The 25,816-nt window shown below is 29.7% G+C and overlaps 1 protein-coding gene across 14 annotated transcripts in view; it reads right to left on the bottom strand.

Moving 5' to 3' along the window:
• The window catches only part of LOC142329025 (uncharacterized), a 153,900-nt gene extending 128,228 nt beyond the window's left edge, over positions 1 to 25,672 (bottom strand). For 7 of the 14 annotated variants that reach the window (XR_012757406.1, XR_012757405.1, XR_012757404.1 and 4 more), the window contains exons 1-3: positions 25,384 to 25,658; positions 23,224 to 23,484; positions 17,299 to 17,466 (exon numbers count right to left, since the gene is read on the bottom strand). Coding sequence is in view for 3 of the 14 variants with exons in the window: in XM_075373272.1 (XP_075229387.1) it covers positions 23,229 to 23,484; positions 25,384 to 25,502 (375 nt within the window). In the remaining 11 variants the exon portion in view is untranslated. Of the gene's footprint in view, positions 1 to 11,809; positions 12,521 to 17,196; positions 17,467 to 21,854; positions 21,939 to 23,223; positions 23,485 to 25,383 lie in introns of those variants that run through there. The other 7 variants (XR_012757407.1, XR_012757413.1, XR_012757412.1 and 4 more) reach the window with 7 other exon arrangements.
• Between the last annotated feature and the right edge of the window lie 144 nt (positions 25,673 to 25,816).

The raw sequence follows: 25,816 nt of genomic DNA, 5'->3' as shown, positions 1-25,816 counted from the left end.
ATGAATTCAGAACTTATTATTTTAAACGACGGATCAGGAACCTTCTTCAATGCCAGAGATGGATCGACGTCCTGTATAGATCTTGCACTTATAAGCGGATCGATAGCACCGAGGTACAGCTTCCATGTCATAGACGATCTGCATGGAAGCGATCATTTCCCGGTGCAAATTGTAACTTATGTTACAAGAAAAACATATCCCGTCTCTAAAACATGGTTATTTGATAAGGCAGACTGGAGGAGCTTCACAGCTAGAACGATACTCCCAGAAACAACTGGAGTTATCGGAGACGATGTCGACGCCATAACAAATGCAATAATTCAGTCGGCATCGAGATATATTCCCAAAACATCTGGGAAACTTACAAAGAAACCCGTTCCATGGTGGAAAGATGAAATAAGTGAAGCTATAAAAAGAAAGAAAAGGGCGTATAACGCCTTTAAGAAGCGTCCTAGTATAGAAAATCTTGTTGCCTTTAAGAAATACAGGGCGTATGCAAAACGTCTTATGATAGATTCGAAAAAACTATCCTGGCAGCAATACGTGTCATCCATCGACAAAACTACTACTGCATCAGATGTTTGGAGGAAAGTGAAGGCGATTTGTGGGCGTAATGATTTTGCTCCCATAACTAGCCTTCAAGATGAAGATGAAATAAAAGATACTCCATATGAAATTGCAGAGCTGTTATCCAATCACTTCGAAAAGGCCAGCAAAACAGCCAACTACGAGGAAGGTTTTCGAACCAAAAAAGAAGAACTTGAAGGTCTACTAAATTTCAGAACTGAGCATAATTACTCATATAATGTACCATTTAAAATGGAAGAATTCGCGAAAGCGTTGGAAAAATCAGGTAACGCAGCTGCTGGTCCGGATGAAATCCACTATAATATGATCAGGCAGCTGAATACCACTGCAAAGCGTAGATTATTAGAACTTTATAATAAAATATGGCGGGATGGAACGTACCCGCAGCAGTGGAAAAAAGCTCATGTTGTTCCAGTACCAAAGAAAAATAAAAATTTAACAGACCCCAATAGCTACCGTCCTATTTCTCTGACGTGTGCTATGGGGAAAATATTGGAAAAAATGATTAATAATCGACTCGTCTGGGTTTTAGAAAAAGAAAACCTGATATCACCGTATCAAGCAGGTTTTCGGCAATACCATTCTACCACTGATCAAATGATCAGCTTAGAGGACATTATATATAACAGCTTTATTAAAAGGAAACATTGTGTCGGTGTTTTCTTTGATCTTCAGAAGGCTTTTGATATGACCTGGCGTCATGGTATAATGCTCCAGATACATGAATGGGGCATTCGTGGCAATCTGCCTATACTGCTCAGCAACTACATGAATGACCGTACCTTCCAAGTACGCGTCAACAATGAATATTCATGTGAAAGAATCTTGGAAAATGGCATACCGCAAGGTTCGCCGTTGAGCGGTACCTTGTTTACCATTGCCATTAATAAATTGATATTAGCCATTCCAGTAGAAGTCAGCAAAAGCGTCTATGTTGATGATCTGGCAATCGTATATGCCAGCAACAAGACTGCTATGGTGAGGTACAAATTGCAACGAGCGATCAATGCTCTAAATGAAGTTGCAAGGAACAATGGATTCCAATTCTCACCAGAAAAAACGTGCTGTGTACACTTTTGTAGGAAGAGAATTCCTCATCAAAGTCCTGCGTTGACAATTGATGATAATCCAATACAATATAAAGACAGCGTAAGGTATTTAGGACTATTATTGGATAAATCCCTTACATGGGGATTACATATACAGGACTTGAGTGATAGATGCAAAAGAGCCCTAAACATTATAAAATGTTTATCGAACTTAAATTGGGGCTCAGAAAAAGAGACATTATTGAGATTGTATAAAGCATTGGTTCAATCTAAACTAGACTACGGATGTATCGTATATTCATCCGCTAGAAAGTCGCACTTAAGAAAGTTAGACGTAGTTCATAATAGCGGAATAAGATACGCAACAGGTGCTTTCCGCACAATCCGGCGGCTAGTCTGATGTCTGAAGCCGGAATAATGCCACTACATTATAGAAGAGAGATCCTCTTGTTAAGATATGCAGCAAATATATGGGCTTTCCCTGCTCATATAAATAATAAATTGTTTACGAATCATCCCATGGCTGCATTATACGAACGTCGTGCTACCTATTCCAGACCAGCCGGAATTAGGTACCACGAATTAAGAAATAAATATGAAACTGCCATTCCAGATACATTGGCAATTTCTACTAGAGAAATACCGCCAGGGCTCTTGCCAGCGGTTAATACAAGTTTGGATCTCTATCAAGGAGAAATAAAAAAGAAACCAGCAGTGATCATCCAGCAGGAATTTTTGGCAACCGTCAGTAGTTACGAAGAACATATTAGAATTTATACTGATGGTTCTAAAACCGAACATGGTGTTGGATGCTCGATATATGTAAATGAAGAAGCCCACTTTTGGAGACTGCCAGATGTGGCCAGTGTCTACACGGCAGAACTCACTGCAATTCAGCAAGCTCTTCGCTACACTGAACACTATTGCGAAGAGAGAGTGCTAATATGTTCCGATTCATTAAGTGCACTCATCGCAATTCGGAACAAGAACATTAAGGATGTCCTAATTGCAAACATCCTGTCCATTTTATACGTACTAAAACAACGAGGACAGCGATGCGTATTTGTATGGACTCCGGGGCATGCTGGTATTACAGGTAATGAAATCGCAGACGAAGCTGCCAGAAAGGCTGTGATGTTTTGGATGCATTTCCTGTAAGAGTGGCAGATGTTAAAAACCGTCTAACAAACATAGTAAAAAACCAGTGGAATGCTGAATGGAGGAGATTAAATACAAAATTAAACACAGTAAAATCTTCTTCTTATAAATGGAAAAGCGACTATAAGTTGACTCGCCGTGAACAAGTAGCGGTGACCAGACTTAGAATCGGTCATACGCGATTAACAAATTTATATTTGTTAACCGGCGAAGTGAGACCAATGTGCGGTGTTTGTAATAAAACACTGACAATCAAGCATCTTATAGAAGAGTGTACCATATATGAGGACCTCAGAAAGAGGTTCCGTTTTAGAAATAATATTACTGCTGATCTGGATAATGGAAATGAAGAAAATATAGTTGCATTTTTACACGCCAGTGGACTTCTTAAAAGTCTATAAAAATGAAAGTTTAAAGCTGTGACAAAAGAAACTCTAAGCGGTAGCTTATATATATATATATATATATATAAAGAAAAAATGGTATTGATAAGTTTAATTTTAAATTTATGCATATATACATAAGGGAGTCTCGAAACGTGGCACGTATAGTGACGGGAGGTAGGCCTCTTGCCTAGGCCATTTTGGCTCACCTGCATTCAAGAGCAGTGAGTCGAGGTGTCCGATGATGGCATGGGGGACCCTCAAGGGTGGATTGAGGGCGCGAGGCTGTGGGTGTACGCTGTGCATGCCTATAGCCTGTTTATAAGAAGGATTCAACTGCCACGGCACCCTGGCGCGACTGATATACTGCTCAACGGCGGTTCTGGTCGCCCCGAGGGTGCTTAAACAAACTATAAATGAGACTCTTAGAAGAAAGAAAGAAAGATATGGTAGGATAAGTTTTAATTTTAATTTAATGGTCTTTTGGGAACCTATCTCAAATTTTAATATTGGGGCCCTTTACACCCCATAAGTGTTTTGTGATTGTCCTTGTCTTTATGTCTTAAATGTTTTGTGTAGTTCGTGTTTTTTAAATAAAATGTAAGGGCCCTTTACACCCTTACATATGACGATCCAGATGGTGATAGTAGTTTCTTTTAAAGATTGTGACGAGGGCTAATGACCTTAGCAGTCGATGCCCATAAAAATTCAGAAAAAAAAAAATAAGAGACAGCGATTACTTACAAAACAGAATTTAATTTTTTATCGTCAGAATTTATGCATAGATGAATAAATAATGAAAAATAGAATTCAGTCCCATTGACAAAAGATACTAGCATGACCGCTAGTCTTAACACTTTTAACCACTAATTTTGTATTAACAATAGATAAGACAAGTATAAAGTTCTTTCACTTGCAAATACCTTTACTGTTCACAAATAAAACTACCCTAACATTTATGAATGAAATTTAGTACATTATCTCTTTCATTTTCACTTATAGCCTTACAGTAACTCACCAAACCATTTCTTGTTTTCATACACAAATAATTCCAATTTGTGACATCACCTTAATCGAGTCGAATTCACATAATTCCTCTATCATACCACTTTCGCAGACTCACATCATAACGTCTCGCTTAGACTGATTTCAACTGGTCTTCCCCGGAGTACTTATACTATTATCTTCTTTACCTGCCACACCGGACCCAACTTGAAACATGAGAATGACTGACCGAGCCCTTTTAGTTTCCCATGCATTCCTGACCTGGGTCTAGTAACTCTTCTCACAGAACATCTGTTTAGGTGTGTCAGTAAGTAGCATTACAAAAGACGATTATTAAATGGACCTGTTACATTTACTAAAAGGGTTTCTTTTAAATCCTTTCTGCATTCCTCAAATTATTATATTTTCGACTACTTTCTTAATTGGCAGGAATCCATTACTCAGGTCCGTTATACTAGTTTTGTCTTGTATATATTTAAAAATGAATGTTTGTTTGTCCCACATACGTTCCTATACCATTCACCAGATTGCAATGAAACTTCATGAGTTGCGCGCAAAGATTTCTGAATTAGTTTGGACCCGCTAGGTGGCGCTGGGGTCGAGATATTTCATAAAATTGTATTTATGGTCCGATTTGGCTGATATTCAGAACATATGTTAGTTACAAGAAAAAAATTACAAAAATTTTTGCAAAAAAGGTAAGAAGGGAAAGAGGTGAAAAGGGAAAAAGGAAAGGTTAAATTTCGTGATGTTCCGTAATGTTCAGTTTTTTAATGTTTTATCAAACTTCCGTTTGTGTTCATTTCATCTAAGTATATACTAAAATCTAGCAATAGCGGAGCATTGCCGGTTCAACTAGTTACAATATATATGTATATACTTTGAAGGAAAAATCAATATGCAATAAGAAAGCAAAAACTAAAATGTTTCTACGAAATAGAAATCATATTTCATCTCGATTCAACATTTGGCTTGTATTTTAAAAAATGGAATATTTTCAGAATTTGTATCAAATCCTAAGAAATACAATACGTTCTTTAATTAAAATTATATTAAAAAATAGAAAATAATTAATTTATGAATGATCTTCAGTCGCTGTCTGTTTTCTTTAGATATGTACTATTAATATCCTGCAGTTTATTGTAAAAAAAAGCCTCAGCGACCAATTAAAAAACTGGATTTAATACCTTTCTTAATTGTTCAATGTTTTGCAATAGTTTTAACATGTGCATTCAGTAAAAGGCACGGAATTATTATTCATCAATACTTAACTTTCTACTTATAGTTACAATCACGTATGGTGGATTTTCATACCCAGAACCACAAAAAAATATGGAAAAGTATGATTTATTGATTAGTGTCGAACATAATGTACTGAAAAGACAAAAATATCAAGGATTATCCTTCATACGTTTTGCTTAGGCAACAGTATTTCTTTAGTTCAGTTTCCCTTTTTTATGCGTTTCAGTATAGCTGTGCTTTTGACTGCAATCGTACTTAAAACAAACTTTGTAGGTAAAATAAACAGAACTATCTTGTACATGTATGTTGCTAAGAAATTACTAATATGTAGAATGATTTTACGAATTTTGCAAACAATCTACTTTAAAAATCCGCACAGAAGTAATCCAGCATTAGATGAAAGGAAGCTGATAAATGAATATGTTACTTCATAAAAAATTCTCTAAATGTATGAACGCTTTTAATTCAGTGTACAGTTACTATACAATACTGTCATTCATACATCCTGGAATGGGGGTTTTTATTTCCTTGAACATAATCACGAAAGAGAAATCAAACACTTCTTATGATTGTAATGCTATTATGAAATATTATCTATCTATTGTTAGTTTATCTACTGGCTGACATAGAAACAAGATTTTCCAATTCGATAAGTTGTTTTTACAATTAAATTATACAGATAATACTTTGCTGATTTTAAAAATAATACTTTCAAGCAAATCGGTTGATGATTGGGCAAAGTATGATGAAAAACTGGTGTCATAAATCACAGATTAGTAACATATGTTAATATAAGTAAAAGTAGATTCAGAAAATTGTTTTATAAAAATTCCCACCACTGAAAAAGGTATTCAGATTGACAAAAAAACAATTTTTATTGTATAGTGTTATTCATTACGAATCATTATGTGTTACATATCAGAAAAGATATTTATAGACCTTAAGTAAAAGTGACGTATTTATGACGTATATCATAATTTATTATGTGTTTCAATACACAGATATGTTGCTACTAAGAAAAGCTATTTTTGTAAATAATAAATAAATCCATAATCATCATAGCAATTATAATACACAAGTCTCACACACACACACACACACACACACACACACACACACACACACACACACACACACACACACACACACACACACACACACACACACACACACACACACACACACACACACACACACACACACACACACACACACACACACACACACACACACACACACACACACACACACACACACACACAAGTACAGTTCTGAGAAAAAAATGGTCATATTCTTTCTAGTCTAAATAAAATATTTTACATCGTATAAACATCGTCGTCGTTCAAATTGTGTAATAAAACTGATTCCTTTGTGAAAATAAAACAAAATAATTGACTTAGATGCAATATAAAATGATTTTGTAACAGCGTTTTAAAACTGACGCCGTACATAACCAGTTCCAAGACTAAATGATCTGAATAGGTTAAAAAACATTTTCTATTGGATTAAATTGTGAATCTAAATCATTCTCGAATCAACTTAATCACACACAAAATTTCATCAAAATCAGTCCAATCGTTTAGGAGGAGTTCAGTCACATACACAAGGACAGAAGAAATATATATACATATATATATATATATATATATGATAAAATTATCTTGTTCTGGTGTTATTACCCATCAATTTGTAAATTCATTAATTAAAATATATATAAAGTCCTACTACTGACATCTAATATAAAAGATAACTCACTAATTTGTCTACTAAACTAAGAGCATAATTATAGTAATTGTTTATTATTATGTTTATAAAATAAACTAGAATTTTTATTATGTATTAAGATTTAGGTATTTGTTTATACACACAGTTATGTGTTACATATTGTACGCATTAATTGTTTACAATGAATGATTATCCCAAAATTATGTCACTATGACAGTAAATAAAATAATTTACACAATTTATAAATAATAATATAAAATGAAAAAATTAACAATGAGATTAAAAAAGAATTAAAGTTTTACAAAATAAATTTAAAAAAATATATCGCAGGATATAGTAAAATGAAATTTTAAGATTAAAAAAAAAAAAATGAATAGTGTGATGAATCAGCCCACGAACACCAAAAATAAGTGAAATAAAAATGAAATGGAGAATGAATGACCGTGGAAAAGGAGTGATGTAATGACAGTAACAGAAGCAAGGAATTAAAAATTTTGTATTAAACATATTGAATTGAAATTAAAATTATTAAAGATAACTTTACATTTGATATGAATTTTTTTTATTTTATTAGATGTTGGATTATAAGAATTAGAAATACTATATCTTAATTTCCAAACTAATCGTATATGCGATCACCTGTCTTGTTTCAAGAGTTCAAAGTACATTAAGTACATTGTTACTTGATTATTATCATGATACAAAATTATTAGTACACGTTGAGACCTGGTATTTTGGGGTGAATTACTAAATTTATTCTAAATATATTTTGTACACTTTTCAATACTAGTAACAAATCTATCCAAAAACATATCTTTCTTACTTTCAATATCTTTAACATTAATAATGAAATTTTGGTTTTAATATATTTCAGTAATAGATAATTTAATTTTTAATTTAAAGAAAGTTAAAAACTGCACCCTAAGAATAGAATGGATTTGCTGAACATATTACTGATTCAACAGTTCAAAGAAATAATCAACTTCTCAGTTAATAAAAGGAATGGACACATTTTTATTACATTTAAACGTTTTTAAAAGAAGTAACATGTAGGATTGATAAAGCAAATAAACAACTTTATTTGCGAATTATATTATTTGTATAAAGAAAAAAAAATTTCTGGCAAATTTTCTTTTATTAGATGTTTATCTAATTTCATTTTTATTCTGATAAGCATAAACCAAGGTGGTTTGATATGTTTTTATTATTACAAGAGCTACATAAAACAAAATTCATTAAAATATTACCCTCTCTTTTCTCATAGGCTTTTACATCTATAAGCCTTGTCTAATAACTTATTCTATGAATATTGCAATAGCCGATATAAAAAAATACAAACATTTCAAAAAATATAGACCTGATACTAATATATTATGCTGCAGAATATGATCCATATGGTATTTAAACTGTGATATTATATTCTAAACTTCTGTTAATTTAACCTTAATTATAATAAATTGTTCTACGTACTAAGAAAATCGTTTTTTTAATTTCAAAATTATGCTATTAATCCCCTATCTATACCATTGTAGATTAAATGTTTTCTGCAAAATTAAATTAAATGCCTAATGACTAGTTTTAGAATCTATACTTCAGGGAATACAGCATGAAAACTGATACATACATTTTATTTACGGTAATAGAAATGATGATATTAATATCCTCAAACCAGTTTATACAGTTCAAAAAATAACCAAACTTTTTTAATTACACACCAACAATACAACATATTTAGGTGTTCGTAGCAATTTTTGTAATGTGCGACTTTTTGATGATTGAATTATCTCAATGTCGTAGCCATAAACCCAGCTTTAGTCTCCCATTATGATCCTTTGCATGAATGTTTCATTGTCATCGGCTTGTTCAAGGAGTTGCCAGCAATTATCCACTCGATTTCTTTCTGCTGTTCAGTCATCAAACGAGGAACAAACTTTGCTGCAACTCGATGCATGTTCAACTTTTCAGTCAAAATGTCATGGCACGAGCCACTCAAGATGCTAACCCTTTCTGCAAATTCTCTGACAGTCAATCAGCAATTTGCATGCACCAGTGTCAATTTTCTGAACATATGTGTCATCAGTTGAAATCAAAGGTCTTCTTGGTCGAGGGTCATCTTCAATTGACTGATGACCACTTTTAAATCGTGAAAAAATTTGCAGCATTGCATACGGACCTACAGCATCATACCCATAAGGTTCTAATACATAAACATGTTGCACTCAAATAACAATAACATGGTAAGTAAACAAGATATCAACATTCAAGAACATGAGGTACAGAGGTTATGTGGAACACAATGCTGCCAACCACACGTCACTAAATATTTCTGTTAACATGTAACCTCAGCGAAATAATTTAATTTTTAATAATAATAGTTCTTATGTTATTTAAGTACAACCAATTGAATTTTTATAACCTATAGGAAAATATAATAATTATTTTATTTTTACTTAATGCTTTATATATTTATAATACAAAGAAATTCCACTATCATTATTGGAAAAAAAAAGTATTAAAGAAAAAATTAGAACAGAAATATTTCAATATGATTAGATTAACTGATCGTGTCCGATGAATACAACAACGTGTGTGTAAATGTATCCATTTTTATATCTATAAAATTTATTGTAACCACAAATTTTATTGATAAATTTATACCATATGAACATCTGAGACAAAATAAATTAAATTTTCCAGTTATTGTTTAGTTACATCATCTGCTAGTAATTTTATAGGGATGATGTATAATATGATTTATAATGAATTATATAAAATTTCCAGATCACACTTACAGAAATAATTAGCTGAATTTATTAGGCAGGTTTGATAAAATGATGTAGCATTTTTTAATGAAGATTACATATATAAATCTGCTTAAAAATGTAAGGTCACAGTAAGTACATAATATAATACTTGGTATATTAATTATAACTAAAATAGTTAGAATTATAGTTGTAATTAAGCAATGTAGTTAACTTATTAAAAAAAATTTAAAGAACTCAGTGTTTTGTTTTTTATTTTGACTATATCTATTAATACATCAATTAATGATGATTTTTCAATAATTTAATAGTCAATAAATTATTTAGGCACAAAAAAGTTGAGGACAAACCTTAAGTTAGTAAACAAATTATTAATTTCGGAAAACAGGATTCTTTTAACAAGATTACTTTTAAAGATTGGAGTGATTTCAAGTAATCAACTTAAGAATATTTCACAGTAGGGGATGGGTAGTGGAACAAACAAATAATTATCTCTGTAAATATTCAACATTTACATTATCAATTCTTTTTTGTACTGAAAACATATTTTAATACATCATTCAAAAAATGATTAGAAATGGAATGGGGGAAATTTTTTACAGCCATTTTAAGGTTCATTGATATAGAAGATATTCATGTAAAAATCTCCCATTAACTTCTTTTTTTGAAGCAAGAAATAGCTAAAAAGGAAAAAAAATATTGGGTGGAGGTGAATATTAAAAATATTTTGACAATTTTATCCTGTTGAAAAGGACTTTGTATAAAATTATTTTGATAAAATGTTGCAACAAAATTTTTTAATTAATTTCCGTCTAAATACTTTCCCCTTATTTTTCCCATTTTTGCAAAAATTTAATTAATTAATGCCCCTAAAAATGAAATGTTCCTACCAAATGTTTGAAGAAAATTGGTTTATAGAGTCTGGAGTTAAGCTTCAAACTGGCCAGCCAACATGCAGACTTATAAGTTCACTTATAAAAACGGTTATTTTGGGCTTAGGGATAACATTAAAAAAAGGTTTTTTCCAATTCTAATATAAAAAGTTTGTATCTTTATTTTGTGAAAATTTACCTATAAACGTAGTTATAAACTCTTTCAATATAATGTTAGCTACATCTTATTACTATATAAGAAACAAAATTTAAAAAATTTTCAAGACAATTAAATCAATCATTTTTTTTCATGATCTGAAGAAAGTTAACAGAAATAAGAAACCTTTTTTTAAAACTAAGAACAAGGATCTTAATGTGTGGAGGTTCAAGACTGCCAAAAATTACAGAGATCGACAGAAATTGTATAATATAAATGAATTAACTTGTACTATTTAGAACACATTTTAATACTTTCAGAGAACTTGGAAAGTACAGAGTATTTATTAAAAAATCAAATAAAATAAATTTTTTTGCGACTTTTTTTTTTTTATATACATGATATTTTACATTTTACTTCAAGATTAAATTTATAATAAAATATAGGACAAAGAAAAACGACATTTTGAAAATTATGTAAAATATATAAAAATATATACTCATATGTATTCAAATCAACATTGATTAATATATTAAACTGAAATGCTAAATAAGTGGATAATAGATAAGTTAATATTTATTAAATTGTTGGAAATGAAGCAATATTTTATTTTTTATACTAAAATTAAAGAAAATCTTGAATAAACCTCCTTTAAGAAAGTAGTATAATATATAATCATTTCAGAACAAATATAAAATACAATCTTATTAATTCTATTAACAGAATAATTTAATATTACACACAAATACATAATAATATATGTGTATAAATTTATACATTTGGAAATTTACTTTTAATATAACAAGTAAGAAGGCAAAAAATGCAATGTGTTTATGCAATAAACACTAAAAGGCTTGTATTTAAAGCAAAATGTAACATACTTGAAATTTGTATAAAATCCCTGGAAATGAAATGCAATACTTTATTTAAATTTTATTAAAAAAGGAATATTATTAATTTATGTACGATATTCAGAATTTGACTACATTCTTAAGAAATATACCATTGTATCCTGCTGTTAACTGTCAAAAAACGTTTCAGAGAAAAATAGGAAAAAGGGATTTAATACTCTATGGTTTGCAATATTTTTAGTAGATAAAATGAGTACGAACTCTATTGTTAGTAATCAACAAACAATGAATTTTCAGTTACTATCATGTATGTTGCACTTTCATGACCAGAATTACAGATATATACCATATTTGTTTTGCTAAATTTAATTTTTATAAAATTATATTGTAACTTACATTTAAATTAAAATCAATACACAAATTTAAACGGGTTCAGAAATACAAACTGTTGACTGCTTCATTGCTTCATACAATTTTCAGAGATGTGGCTGACAAACTATGAGACTTTGAAAATGTACCTAATGATCTTTGATTTGAATTTGATTAGCTATTTCTAAGCTTGAACCATTTACAGCTGCACATCATAAGAGCAAACCGATCTTTAAATGGATTTATATAATCATATGTTCTTCCTTTATTAGTGGGTAAACAGGGTTTACACCCGATCAACCAAGACATCTAATTAGCCTTAATGCTACCTGCTTGAGTTTTTCACTTAAGCTGATGATCTAAATCCAAAATAACAAAAAAACATATACTTGAGGAATTACTTAATCATTAAAAAAAGATTGGGGGCAGTTATATTGATAAATGTAATAATAATGTGTTCAGAGAAGAAAACTATCTAAAAATCCTAGGAATTTATTCTGAAATAAGGTGTTTTCCCCTTAATATAAGATTAGTGTCTTTTAATGATTTGAAGAGAATTCTTCAATTACTTTCAAGTGAATCAGAAGTAGGATAATTGATCTTAAGACACTAATCGATTTGGTGGAAAAATTAATAAATTTATTAGTGTAAATACATAAAATGCTACTGCAGAGTTTTTGAGAAGGAAATCTTCGATCCTTTTTTCTTCTTTTTTTTTATAAAACAAATTTTTAATTAATATTTATATTAAAATATTGAGTTAACCGTTTTAATAGAATATAAAATTCCTTCTCTTACATTTCACCAAGTTTCACTTGTTACTTTGCCAAGAAACTAGCAGGTCTTCTCATGTTAATTTTAAACTGTATACTTTAGATAAGTTAACCATTAGTAATTTTGAATTGTAGTTGATAGAAAGAAGCTTAAAAAAATCATTCAAAAACATTCAATCAATTGCCCATTTTACTGTGAAAGTAGAATTTAATGCAATAAAAGATATTCACAACCACGTGATAAAGTTTGGAATCATAAACTAGTTTTTGTTATAAGACATAAGAATGCTATATATATATATATATATATATATATACACAAGGATAAGTAGACGATACTTATCCCTAAAAGTGATACCTTCACTCTACAGGGATTGGCCTGAATAATGAGTATTACTGCTCAGAGAAAGCAAATATGACTGGTGTCAATTACATCGCAAATGCTTCATACATCACAGCTGTAAGAAAATACAGACTAATAGAGTAAAGCAACAAATTAGCTTATCCCTTTTCTGCTTAGAAACAATTACTTTATACGCATTGTCTCTGCTACTAATTGGAATATGTAACTGATTATTACCTACAACAATCATAGCAGTGAAATTAAATACATGTCAGTAGTACCCATGAGTATCCCTGGTGGACTCATAAATTTTTCAATATTTAATTATCACCGTCAATAAATGCTGATATTTCATTAATATATTAACTAGATTTAATTTTTTTTTTGCGACCCATGGTAACAGTTATGTTGCAACAGTCAGTCTGTTAAGGACAGGAGTTTCCAAACTGCAACTTGATCACAGAAAAAATGTTTAAGTCCTTAGTATTTATTAACATACAAAAAATAAAAATAATAGCTCAGGGGAGCTATATTTTCTAAAATCTTAGAATTTTAATAGACTACAATGAACATTTGTTAATGAGGATAAAAGGTGATCAGAGTATAAAAAAATCATCCTTTGGATTTTAATTTAATTAAAGACTTTTTAAACGGTGTTAAGGATAAAGGATGTGCAAGATAACAGAATGAATGAATAATATTCAGCATTTATTAAAATGTGATACAAATTACATCTACTAATACAAGAGATAGGCTATAAAAAATCAGCTTGTACTTATTATTATGAAGTCCCATCTATATTGTGTTTATTGATATCGTTCGATTTTGGGAAGACTGTTGATGTATAAATTTCTTAAACTTACGTAGTAATATGGAAAATCTCATCAACATTATTGAAAGCAATAGAAGGTTTCAAGTTGTAATAGGAGAAGGGTAGATAAATAAGGAAACTGAACACAGAACTCAAGATCAGTACTATCATTTCTGTTGTTTGATATCTGTGATCTCCCAAAAATTACAGCAGAGAAGTGTTCTACAGTACAATCTGATTTAGGTGTCTGACATAAAGAATAGACAATAACTAAGATAATACTGACAAATTATTTGTCTAAGTATGAGAAGTATTTTAAAATATAGAGTTTGTCCTAATATCAGTAAAGCAGGATATATACTTTCACTTAAGTAATAAACTTACTCAGAAAGAATTACAAGATAACATTTTGTGGCACACCACTCTGGCACAAAAGCATCTATGTAATACTACGTACAGTAATAAAAAAAAAGGTATCCTAACATAGGCTATGTGGAACAACTTGCAATCATCAAACACCTTAAGCATCTCACCTATAGCACTGAATTTTTGAAATGCTGAATATTGTCCATTTTAAATAAATAGTCTACAATGAAGATAATTGATATTCAACCACGCTTTAGGTATTACATCTAGGACTATAAGATCTACCTCATTATACTGGCTTTTTCTGCTGTGCTGAGATAGAACCACCTGATTAACAGAACCAACCACTTCTTTGACCTATGAGTAAAATTACCTGTGGTAGTAGAAAATGTTAGAAGTTGAGGAAATAAGTTCTCTAATATAGAATGACATCATTATGCTTACATATTACAAATTAGTATAATTTAAAATCCTGCAGAGGGAATATTAATAATGTTTTCTAGCCAACAAATAAAGCAGTAGTTTGGAAAAATAAATATCTTCATTAATATTTAATTTTATGGCTTTTAATTTAACCACTTTTAGAATTTCTAATAAATCATTAAGCACCTTATAATTAATAGAAATAGGATGGAAAATAATAGTCCAAAGAAATGTTAAATTAATTATTAAGTATCCTTTTAGTGGAGTTACTTGCAGCAATGTTGTTAAAGTGGCTACATATTCAGTTAGAGCTAACATTTTCAGAATCATTTACATATCTTTAAAATTTACTAATAAATGATCCTCAATGGTCAAGTAGTGTAAATAAATGTTACGGATACCCTAATGAAATATACTTATTAAATTTTAATAAAGAATGAAATACTATATCCTGAGCTGTACTTGAGTATAGGATTCAAAATGTATATGATTCAAGATTTATATATTTTAATTTGTGCAGTGATGAATGAGCAGGGCAATTATTAATCAATAATAAAATTTTTCTGTTATTTTTTTGCAATTCCAAATCCCATTTATGAATTTCTTGTTCAAAAATCATTGAAGTCATCCATGATTTAAAATTACACACGTAATTGACTAGAAAGTTTTTTTACATTCTTAAAACATTTTGGATTTCCTGATTTCCCTATTAATAAAAGTTTCAGTGTTTCTGTTCTAATTGAATTTGAGCACAACAAAATCGATAGCCTGACCTTTGACTGTTTCCCACCAATACAGTTTTCACCTTTAAATTTAAAAGTTTTGTCAGGGGGTTAATTTATAAAACAACCTGGTTCCAACGACATTAAAAATGTCCTCTTCATTATAACCTGATTTAATAAGTAGCCAATTATCATTCACCCAACTGCTCACAATTGAACTGTCTATGTTCTTAGCTTCCCCATTAATTTTTAAAAAGCAGTCTGATATCTGTTTCTAAAATGGTCTAACCATCTGTTGCTACAAATGAAATCTGCATAGCTGAAATTTATAGCGAATTTTCCAGCCTGCATTTTTAAAACTGGACCACTGATAGGTATATTTTCACTTTAAACCATGATAAGAGAGCGTAATCTAAGTCATCTTTGTCACATAGTCTGAGATTTTTGCTTGCATGTGATTTTTTCAAAAGCACTTCTAAGTTTCTCGTGACTCTTTCATACTGTTAAAACTGTGGATGAAGAAAATTCATGTTTTTTCCAAACATCTGAATTTGATAGGTCTCATTCCAGTTTTTGGATAATTTGGATTTTATCACTCACAGACAGTTTCCTTTTGATGCCCACCATCATCCATTACAAATGGACCTGAGTTAATAGAGTTTTACTTTAACTTTTTTTTAAATATACTACAGTTTTTTTAACAAGAAACACTAAAATGAAAATGCATTCACTGATGCAAGTACAATATTACAGTACTGTATATGGCTACTAGGTATCTGATTGATCACTTTAATGCAATACTGTTTTTTTAACTGATTCATGGTACAGTATTGTATTTTTAAACTGAAAATTATGACTATTGAATTTACCAATGAGGGTAGGACAAGTAAAATTTATTTTTAACAAAAAAAATTTTATAATACAACATTACAAAATACTAATAACATAATGATACATCACTCACAACCAACTTCAAAATATACATATAATACATGATATTAAATTTGACAATTAAATGCCAGTGATGTATGCTAAATGCAAAATAAAACCACAATGAAATATTACGTTAATAATCTAAATTATAACAATAAAATTACCATCTGCTACAGGTCAAATAGCATAAATAGCTAAAACATGCTATAGAAAACTCAAATATTTGAATATTAAAGGATGGCCCTAAGAAATCGTAAAACAAAAAAATAACATCACTTAATTTTTCCCCAACATACTTCACATGTTAGCCCCTAGTTCAAACTTGCGACGCAATGCCACATAACAAACACAATTAGAGAATATTTTTTACTTTTACAAAGGAAATTAAAAAAATTGTAGTGTAAATTAATAAGCACCACACTACAAGATAAATATAAAAAAAAAACTTCTTTACAATACATTTTTGAAATTCAATTTACATATGATAATTAAAAGTAGACGATTAAAAAAAAATTAAATTTGAAAAATCTCAACTGAATTAGTGAAGAAAAAGTAGGATAATGAAAATACATATTAAAAGTACACCAAAAGTATAACAGAACAAATAAGATAATGAAGAAGTAAGCCCACCCATATGACAGGTAAAGAAAAGACATTTTACGCGTTATTAAATTACAGTCAGTAAATTAACACTTTATATTTGAATATTTAGTTACACAATTTAAATTTAAATTAACAATAATTTAATAAATAGAACTATACCCACCTTATTACTGTGTATATAATACAGTCTATTTAATAACTGTTGTATTACTATTTTTAATTCCCCTAACCTAAATTTTACATTGACATTTGATAAAAGTCCAGCTAAATCCATGTTCACAAAAATCAAGTATCAGATAAAATGTGTAACATTATTTATTGAATTCAGTTACTGCAACAAATAGAAAAACATAAAATTAAGTTATTAATAATTAGTAATAATAATATTATCAGCAAATAAATAAGTCACTCAAACAAAAGTAGTACTATCAAGGCATTATGCAGAATAATTCAAAACTATACAGCAATCTCTCAGGAGCTAATTCTATAGTTAAAAATAGTAAAAAAAAAAATTATATAAATATAGGCCTGAAAATGCTTCATTATGGCTAGTGAAAAAATTCGCCTGGCTTTTGGTTCCCTGGGGAAATGAAGACTTCCTGAAATTCTGGAAAGATAAATTAAAGGGCGAATTTAGTTGCTTTTTTATGATTCTTGACCTAAAAATGTTAAAAAACGGGTCCCAAAATTGTACCTCCATTAGTTTTAGAGATATCTGACATAAACACAAAAATTGGGTGTAAAAAAAATAACACATTTTTGGGTTAAATGTAAGAAAAATTTATTACATGGTCAATTAACTTTATTTTTTTTCAATTAGAAATATTAAAAAATTTAATTCTTAAACGATTCATGTAAATTACTTAAGAAAAAATTGAATATAGAATATTGAAATTTAACTTTATTAAAAAACAAAAGACGAATCGTGAAAAAAGTTTTTACAGCATGAAATAACTAATTTTGACCATAGGTTGGAAACAGATTTATTTATTGAACATAAAATGAAATTAAACTTTGATAACAACAGAAAAATTACATTAAAGATTAGTGAAGGCTTCATTAATTAACTTTAAATTTGCTCAAAGTGGCCTCCATTTCGTTCAATACATTATTTCCCTAGACAAATCCATTCTTTTCTAGTCTTTTTTGTCTCATAATGTTAAGAGTATTCTTAATAGTTTCTGCAACTTCTATTATGTGATTTCTTATTCCTCTTGTGTGTTAATCCAATTTGAATAAACAACTGACTTCATCCAACCCCACTGAAAAAAGTCTAATGGTGTGAGGTTGGGATCTGTTTTGACCAATCCATTGTCTATATGTATTATTTAGATAATCCTTATTACATTATTAGTAAAACGAGGAGGTGCGCCATCATGCATGAACCCCATCTCCAACCTCTTTTCATAAAAAAATATCTTCCAAGAGAGTGGGCAGATTTGTTTCCAAAAAGTTTAAGTACGCTTCTCCTGTAAGTCTCCTTGATAAGAAATATGGATAAATTAAATTATCACCCAGAACATCAAACCATACATTAATTGAAAATGTATGCTGGAAATGTCTTGTTACAAATCTCATATGGGTTTTCATCCGCCTACATATGAGTGTTAGGAAAATTTATTATTCCATTTCCTTTGAAGCATGATTTATCAGTTATGAAAATACAACAAAGGATATTGCAATTTCGTATCCATTTTCTAGTTAACTATTGGCAGAATACCTTCTGTTTATTATGATCTTGTGATAATAACTCTTGTTGTACCTGTGTTGCATGGAACCAGTACAACTGTGCCCACCGTATACTTGATTGGGAAATATTTAAACCCATGATACCAATCTGGTGCTTGTAGTTACAGATAACTGAACAGCATTTATTATTATTGTTCATTATTATGGTTTCGTTGACAACCAGTATCTACTCATTTTGGTTTAAAACTGCCGGTTTCTCTAAGCTGTCCCTCCACAGAGTCATAAATTTTGCGATCAGATGCTGTTTGATGTTGATAAGTATCACAATATTCTTAAAATGCAGCCAAACCATTCTTGTTTACTTTACCATAAATTAATATCATGTCCGTACACTCTTCAAATGAATACATATTTGCTTTGTCTCCCATTATGTATTAAAAAAAATTTCACAACATTTTGTAAAAACTGTTTTCTTAATTGTACACAGATTCTCATAAATATCTTAATACAATAAAAAAACCACCATCAAGATTATTCAAACACTGTTTCAAAAAGTTAATTGTTGATCAGCTGATATTGCCAACCTATGAAAACAAATTCATTGTGATAAAAAAGTAGTAAATAAATGATCATCTGTTATTTCAACCTATGGATAAAATTAGATATTTCATGCTGTTAAAGTTTTTTTCACAATCCAGTCTGTTTTGTTTTTTAATAAAGTTAAATTTCAATATTCTATATTCAATTTTTTCTTAAGTAATTTACATGAATCTTTTCAGAATTAAATTTTCTAAATTTCTAATTGAAAAAATAATTCAACTTAATTTAATGAGTTTTCGTACATTGAACCCAAAAACGTATTATTTTTTTACCTCCAATTTTTGTGTTTATGTCAGATATCTTTAAAACTAATGTAGGTACAGTTCTGGGATCCATTTTTTTAATATTTTCAAGTCAGAAATCATAAGAAATAAATTCGCCCCTCAACTTTCCTTCTCAGAATTTCAACTTTTGTGGCTGAAGTACAATATTTTAATGTTCTGTTACATATAATACTTCTTAATAGTCTAATAATTTTTTGTCAGATTAAGTAAGTAAAAGTAAATCTTTAGCAGAACTTTCAAGGCTGTATATACAGTTTGACATTTTATGAAATTTAAAGGAAATATATTTGTTAGTTTATATAAAATGAAAATAAATGTTGTGCTGTTTCTGGTAACTGTATAGTAGGGCCAGTATTTTTGATCAGACTGTCAATAAATAAATGTACTATACGATTTTCAAAGAATTTTATGCTCAGTTAACAAGTGACAAAGAATATAGCTTCTGCCAACATGATGGAGCAACATATCATAAATCAAATGATTCATTAGCACATATTCATACAGTTTTTACAGAATGAACTATCGCAGAGGATGGTGGCCTTTTGTTCCCAGATTTTCTTAGTTGTAATTTTTTCTTTTTGGAGCTATTTCAAGGATACAGTTTATGAATTAAATTCTGACACTATCAACAAACTGAAGGCAAACAAGAAATCAATGGCATTGACAACATTGTGTGTCAGTGACTCTCAATATGAACACTCAAGCACAAAAGTAGATTGCAGCAGAGGGCGCTTACTTGAACATCTTTTTTAAAAGTAAGGTAAATATGTAAACACGGAATTTAATTTACATTTTCAGTTATTGTTACATATCACTACTGTGTTTAGACTGAAGCAGTTCGGTTTTAAATTGTTCAACTGATACGTAGCTGCACAAGAGATGCTGGATGTTACATAAGCAATGCTGCTTGCTATCTTTTTAGTAGACTAGTTGAGTGGAACTGAAGAGATCTGAGGTTCCTACATTTCACAAGAGTAAAAGTACAAATAGGTTTTAACCTAAAAGAGGTCCCATCATTCAATAGTTTATACTGAACGCAGCATATTTTTGTTAAAATGCATATACTGTAGTGAGATGGGTAAAATAATATGGAAGATGTTGGTACAACTGGAGCTGGAATGAGAACTATTTATTGCACGCATATTGCTAGTCTATGCATATCTGAGTCCTTGGCTTTTGAACAAGGTCGTGTGTAATTGTGTGTTGTTGTTTGTTAAAATGTGGTTAATGACACAGGTTATACAAGATATTAAAGCGGCAGTAATAAGATTTCCTCATAAATCTTTATCAAGACTAAGTTGGAAAAAAACGTTTCATAAGGTTCAGTTCACACTGCAGTGAGGAATGAGGAAATTGCTGAAATTTTATCCGTATCAAATGCGGTTTTTCCATGAGTTAACTAATGCTGATTGGACCTAAAAGGGTTCACTACTGTTAATGGTTCAAGAACTTCAATCCACAAACTCTGCAAGAATCAAAGACAGCCATTACCAATGCCATCCAGGAAATAGGCATGGTACAGAGTAGCCAACAACATGGCTACTCTTAACAAGAGTAGCCAGGAACATTGTCAAACGTGTTGTCAAGTGCATAGTACGGATGGACGGACGGACATTAATTTCAACACCCTCTGTAAATTATTCAAGTGTTTGCCAATAAACTAATATGATGGAGCCGCTTCTAAGTTGAACACCATATATTAAAAGTATATGGTAGATCTCAATAACAAGTAAAATATAACTAAATCATTATGGATAAAATGTTGATACAAAAGTACTAAGAATCATCAAATTTTCAGTTTGTAAATCAATTATATGACTTATGTTAATGCCCTCTCAAGATATTACTAATATTATTTGGCTAAGTAATCTTTTATTTGTAAAGAATTTCAAAATAAACAGTATAATACGTTAAGTATAAATTTCATTTAGTTTAATCTCAAGAGAATAAGAAATTACTGTATACCAAGGCTGTATTCAATAATAAAAATTATATAAATGGGTTACAAATATACATCTTCCGAGGAAATCAGGATTGGAAGATCTATAACATAAATGAAGATTATACTAATGTTTCGCTATACTTATTAATACTCTTTTACACATTTTTTTTTTCTATAAAAATAGATACTAAAAGATAATATTACCCCTTCTTCTGGATCAAGCAAAAAACTTACTTCAATAGCAATAACTTTTTTAAAATTTTCTTTTCTGTTGTTTTAAACATGTCACTGAAAAATAAAAAAAATTAACTTATGATAAGTGTTTGTAAAATGTAAAATACCCTGATTGATCTTCTAATAAGATTTACAGCTACTTCACTTTTGAAATAAAATATTGAAAAAAATGAGCGAGTGAAAAATTGTATAATGCTTTTATTACCTACAAGTAAAATATTGAAAAAAATGAATGAGTGGAAAATTGTATAATGTACAATTGTCTGATCAGTGCATTGCATTATAATGTATTATGTAGATCACATTAGGAATGAATAGATATACTTCCATAGATAAAGAAAAGAATTGCCCCATGTTTAGCTAGATGGATGACTGTTTGCTCATGGAATCATATGTTATTCCTTCTTATCTAATTGGTTTGTTATAAACTGCTTCTACTTAACTGTTACTTTTACATTAAAAACCACATTGTCTCATTAGTGAAAAAAATTTATTTTTAAATCAACATAAAACTTAATGAATGTTCAAGCTAAATTATTTGTGAAATCTGTTTAAAATTAAATATTAATACTAAAAATGATCTAAAATCAAAAAAAAATATTATTTATTTAATTACGTGAATATTTGTAAATTTATTTGATGATCTGGCACCTCTATGGTTCAATGAATTGACCTCTCAATACACCAAATGGAAATATTCACACATTGAACAATGACCACGGAAAACCAAGGTAAAACTAACAGAAAAGCATCACAGAGAACACTATTTATTATACAGATTGTCCTATGAAAAAACAAAGAACTTTCAGGGCATGTTCTACTTGTGAAAATAATAAAAAAAGGTCATATAAACAGAGGTCTGGAAACATTTTATTTTCAAGTTACAGCAAGCGAAAGATTTCACCTGGATTTCAGGTTTCTAATAAAAAGATACTGTAATTTTTGTGACCCAAATTAAAGAGTATACTTGGTGTTTCCTGATGTAATTTGAGCTGGGAAATAGGATGAAACAGGTCCCAGAACTGTAACTTTAGTAGTTATTAAGATATCTGACGTAAAACACAATATTCAGTGTCAAAAAAAAGTTTTTTTTAAATTTGTAATAGAATATATTTGTTAAATGACTAATAAATGTGTAAGATAATAACAAAACATGTAGAGAATTTAATTCTGAGAAAATTAACATAAATACGGCCAATAAAAACTTCTAAAAATTGATTTCTTATTGAAGCAAAAAGATGAAAAACAGACAGAAAATTGTATTAGGTACCTAATAAATATTATTCTTAATATAGCAAAACAAAAAAATAAAATGATAAATGGCAACAGAATAACAAACCTCAGTTATAGTAATTGTTCGAAATTCCCTCCTTCACAATGTACACAGCACTCTGCCCAATGTAAAATATTTCTGATGGTTATCTGAATCATCTCATGATCGTTTCTTATAAATTCAACATATGCATCATTGTGCTGGAAAATCCTTTGCAATCTAATTTGTAAAGGTACATCCTCCAAAAGAGCCGGCAAATTATTTTTCAAGAAATGGACGTATGCATCTCCCATAAGGTTTTCATTAAAAACAAATGGTCCCAGAATTCTGTCATAAATAATGTCACATCAAACATTAATGTGAAATCTATGTTGGACTAGTTTCCACAGTACCATGTGGATAGTCTTCGCTCCATAAATGATTATTTTTAGAACTGAAGACTCATTTCTCGTAAAAGTGGCTTCACCAGTAAATAAAATTGAATTTATCTTATCAGCATTGTCTAGAAGCCAAATAGTTATATGAAAAAAATAATGGTATTAAAGTCATATTAATTGTTGAAAATATAAAACACACGAAACAACATTACGTTAAATAAACCAAGATAGAAATATAATAAATAAGAACAAAATAATGCACAATTTAGAAGGTGTTAATAAAAATTATTTTAGTACATATATATATACATATTAATTTGTCTTTTCACATACATGTCATAGCGGTTGTTTGTGCTTTTAAGATACTGATGGTTTCTTGTATACATACGTAATATTAACCAATTAATAACTTATATATGTTTTAAATTTACTATGTATATATCAGAAAGTTGTGTTTTTTACTTACTTAAGATCCTCTCTAGAAATCTAGAGAAACTGAGACATGCCTTTGCAGTCTATTTCAATGCTGGTGAATCCTGACATTCACCTCCCCATGGTAGAGAGGGCGCAATGGCTCTTTATAACATGTTGTTATGTGCAGGCAGCAAACGAATAAAGAGACCGAGTATCTTCCAGGATAAGATCCCCTCTACAAATGCCAATAGCCTCTTTGAGAATGGATGAAAGGGTAGAGGTTATGGCACTCTATTGTCCTTGGAGCAGAAAATGCCTCCAAAATTGCCAAAGAGCCAAAATTGGTAAATAGCATTAGGCAACAGGAAACCACTGAATTAAAGTAAAGATCCTTAAGCATATCCCTTTGAGTTTACATGGCATGGCTCTGTTCAGTATAACTGCATGTCAGAGGAAGCTGTAGCATCACATTTGGAGCTGGCTACGTGAACCACCAACCATCACTAAAAGAAGATGCTTAAAAAAAGAAAACTCAGGAACCACTCGCTGACATAAATTTTTCTTATATTTACAAAGTATTTACTGAACTTCAAGGAAGGTTTTAAGCATAAATTTATAAACTCTATTACTGGGAAAATATTAAGGTTCATTTTTCATGAATAATTTAAATTTGCCAAAGATTAAACATGGCTATACACAGAAAAAGAATCAATTATCCATTAAAGATGTACTAATAAATGTATTATAATTAACAAAATAAAAGTGTATTACACTAAAAAGTTGCATGACCGGGTATAAAATTTGTATTTATTTAATAAAGAAAAAAATATGCTAAATTATACAATTAAAACACACAAAATACTAAACTTTTCTAAAAATTCTATTGCATACCACTGCACTGTAATGCTCTTTAAATTATATGACCACTTAAGAAGTTTATTAATTAATTTTATTTTCTGTTTGTGAGTAACAACCATTTTAATAAAATGTAAACAAAAATGGTGCAGGTTTATATATCATTAACATACATATCGTTAAATATATGCATAAATTGAACTTTCAAGAAATAAATCAATACAGTAAGCATAAAATTCATCAAAAATTGTAAATTTGATTAAATTTCAACAACTCGAGTTTCTTTAGAGCAATTCAGCAAACTTATTAACACTTACCTAATCATGTTTTAGATAAATTTTCTAACTAATACAAAAACAGGAAATACGCCTAAAAAATTATTTGCAGAAATAGTTACTGCAACATACAAATTTAAAAACCTATTAGTAAATCTTCTTAAGCCTGTAGAATTTATTGCTCTCTCACGAAGTCTAGCAAAATAAATGAGTAGATATTAAACGAAGTAGTTATACACTATAACACTTTTTTTAAATACATTTATTCACACAAAAATCAAATAACCCCAAAAAATATCTCTTACCTGTAACTACCCTGTCCGATTTTCGCAATGTTTTCATATTTGAAAGCGTCATCAACAAATTTTTCTTTTGTATTCATAAACCAGATATTTGTTTCTTTTAATTTACCCTTACCCAACATTTTAACGTACTCTACACGTGCATAAGCAAATAAGCTTTCATGATCATCGACAACACTTCAACTAAACAATTAATGTTACCAATAAAATCTTTGTTCAAGGTTTACGTTACCTGAAATAAAAACACATAACTAATCCAATATACCTGTTACTACAGACTGTACATACTGGAAAAATTATGAGTTTAATTATTATTTGAAAGTATAAATAGTATAGATAAATTAGAAGTTATTAAAGTATAATTTATCACTCCAGACTAATTGACGGTTAATATTAGTATTGTATGAATGCCTTTAAACAATTGTTTCAGAAATTT

This window comes from Lycorma delicatula, chromosome 8, assembly GCF_047948215.1.
Source record: "Lycorma delicatula isolate Av1 chromosome 8, ASM4794821v1, whole genome shotgun sequence".
NCBI classification, from domain to species: Eukaryota; Metazoa; Arthropoda; class Insecta; order Hemiptera; family Fulgoridae; genus Lycorma; species Lycorma delicatula.
Note: the sequence above shows the minus strand (reverse complement) of the source record. Positions and strands in the feature narration are given on the sequence as shown.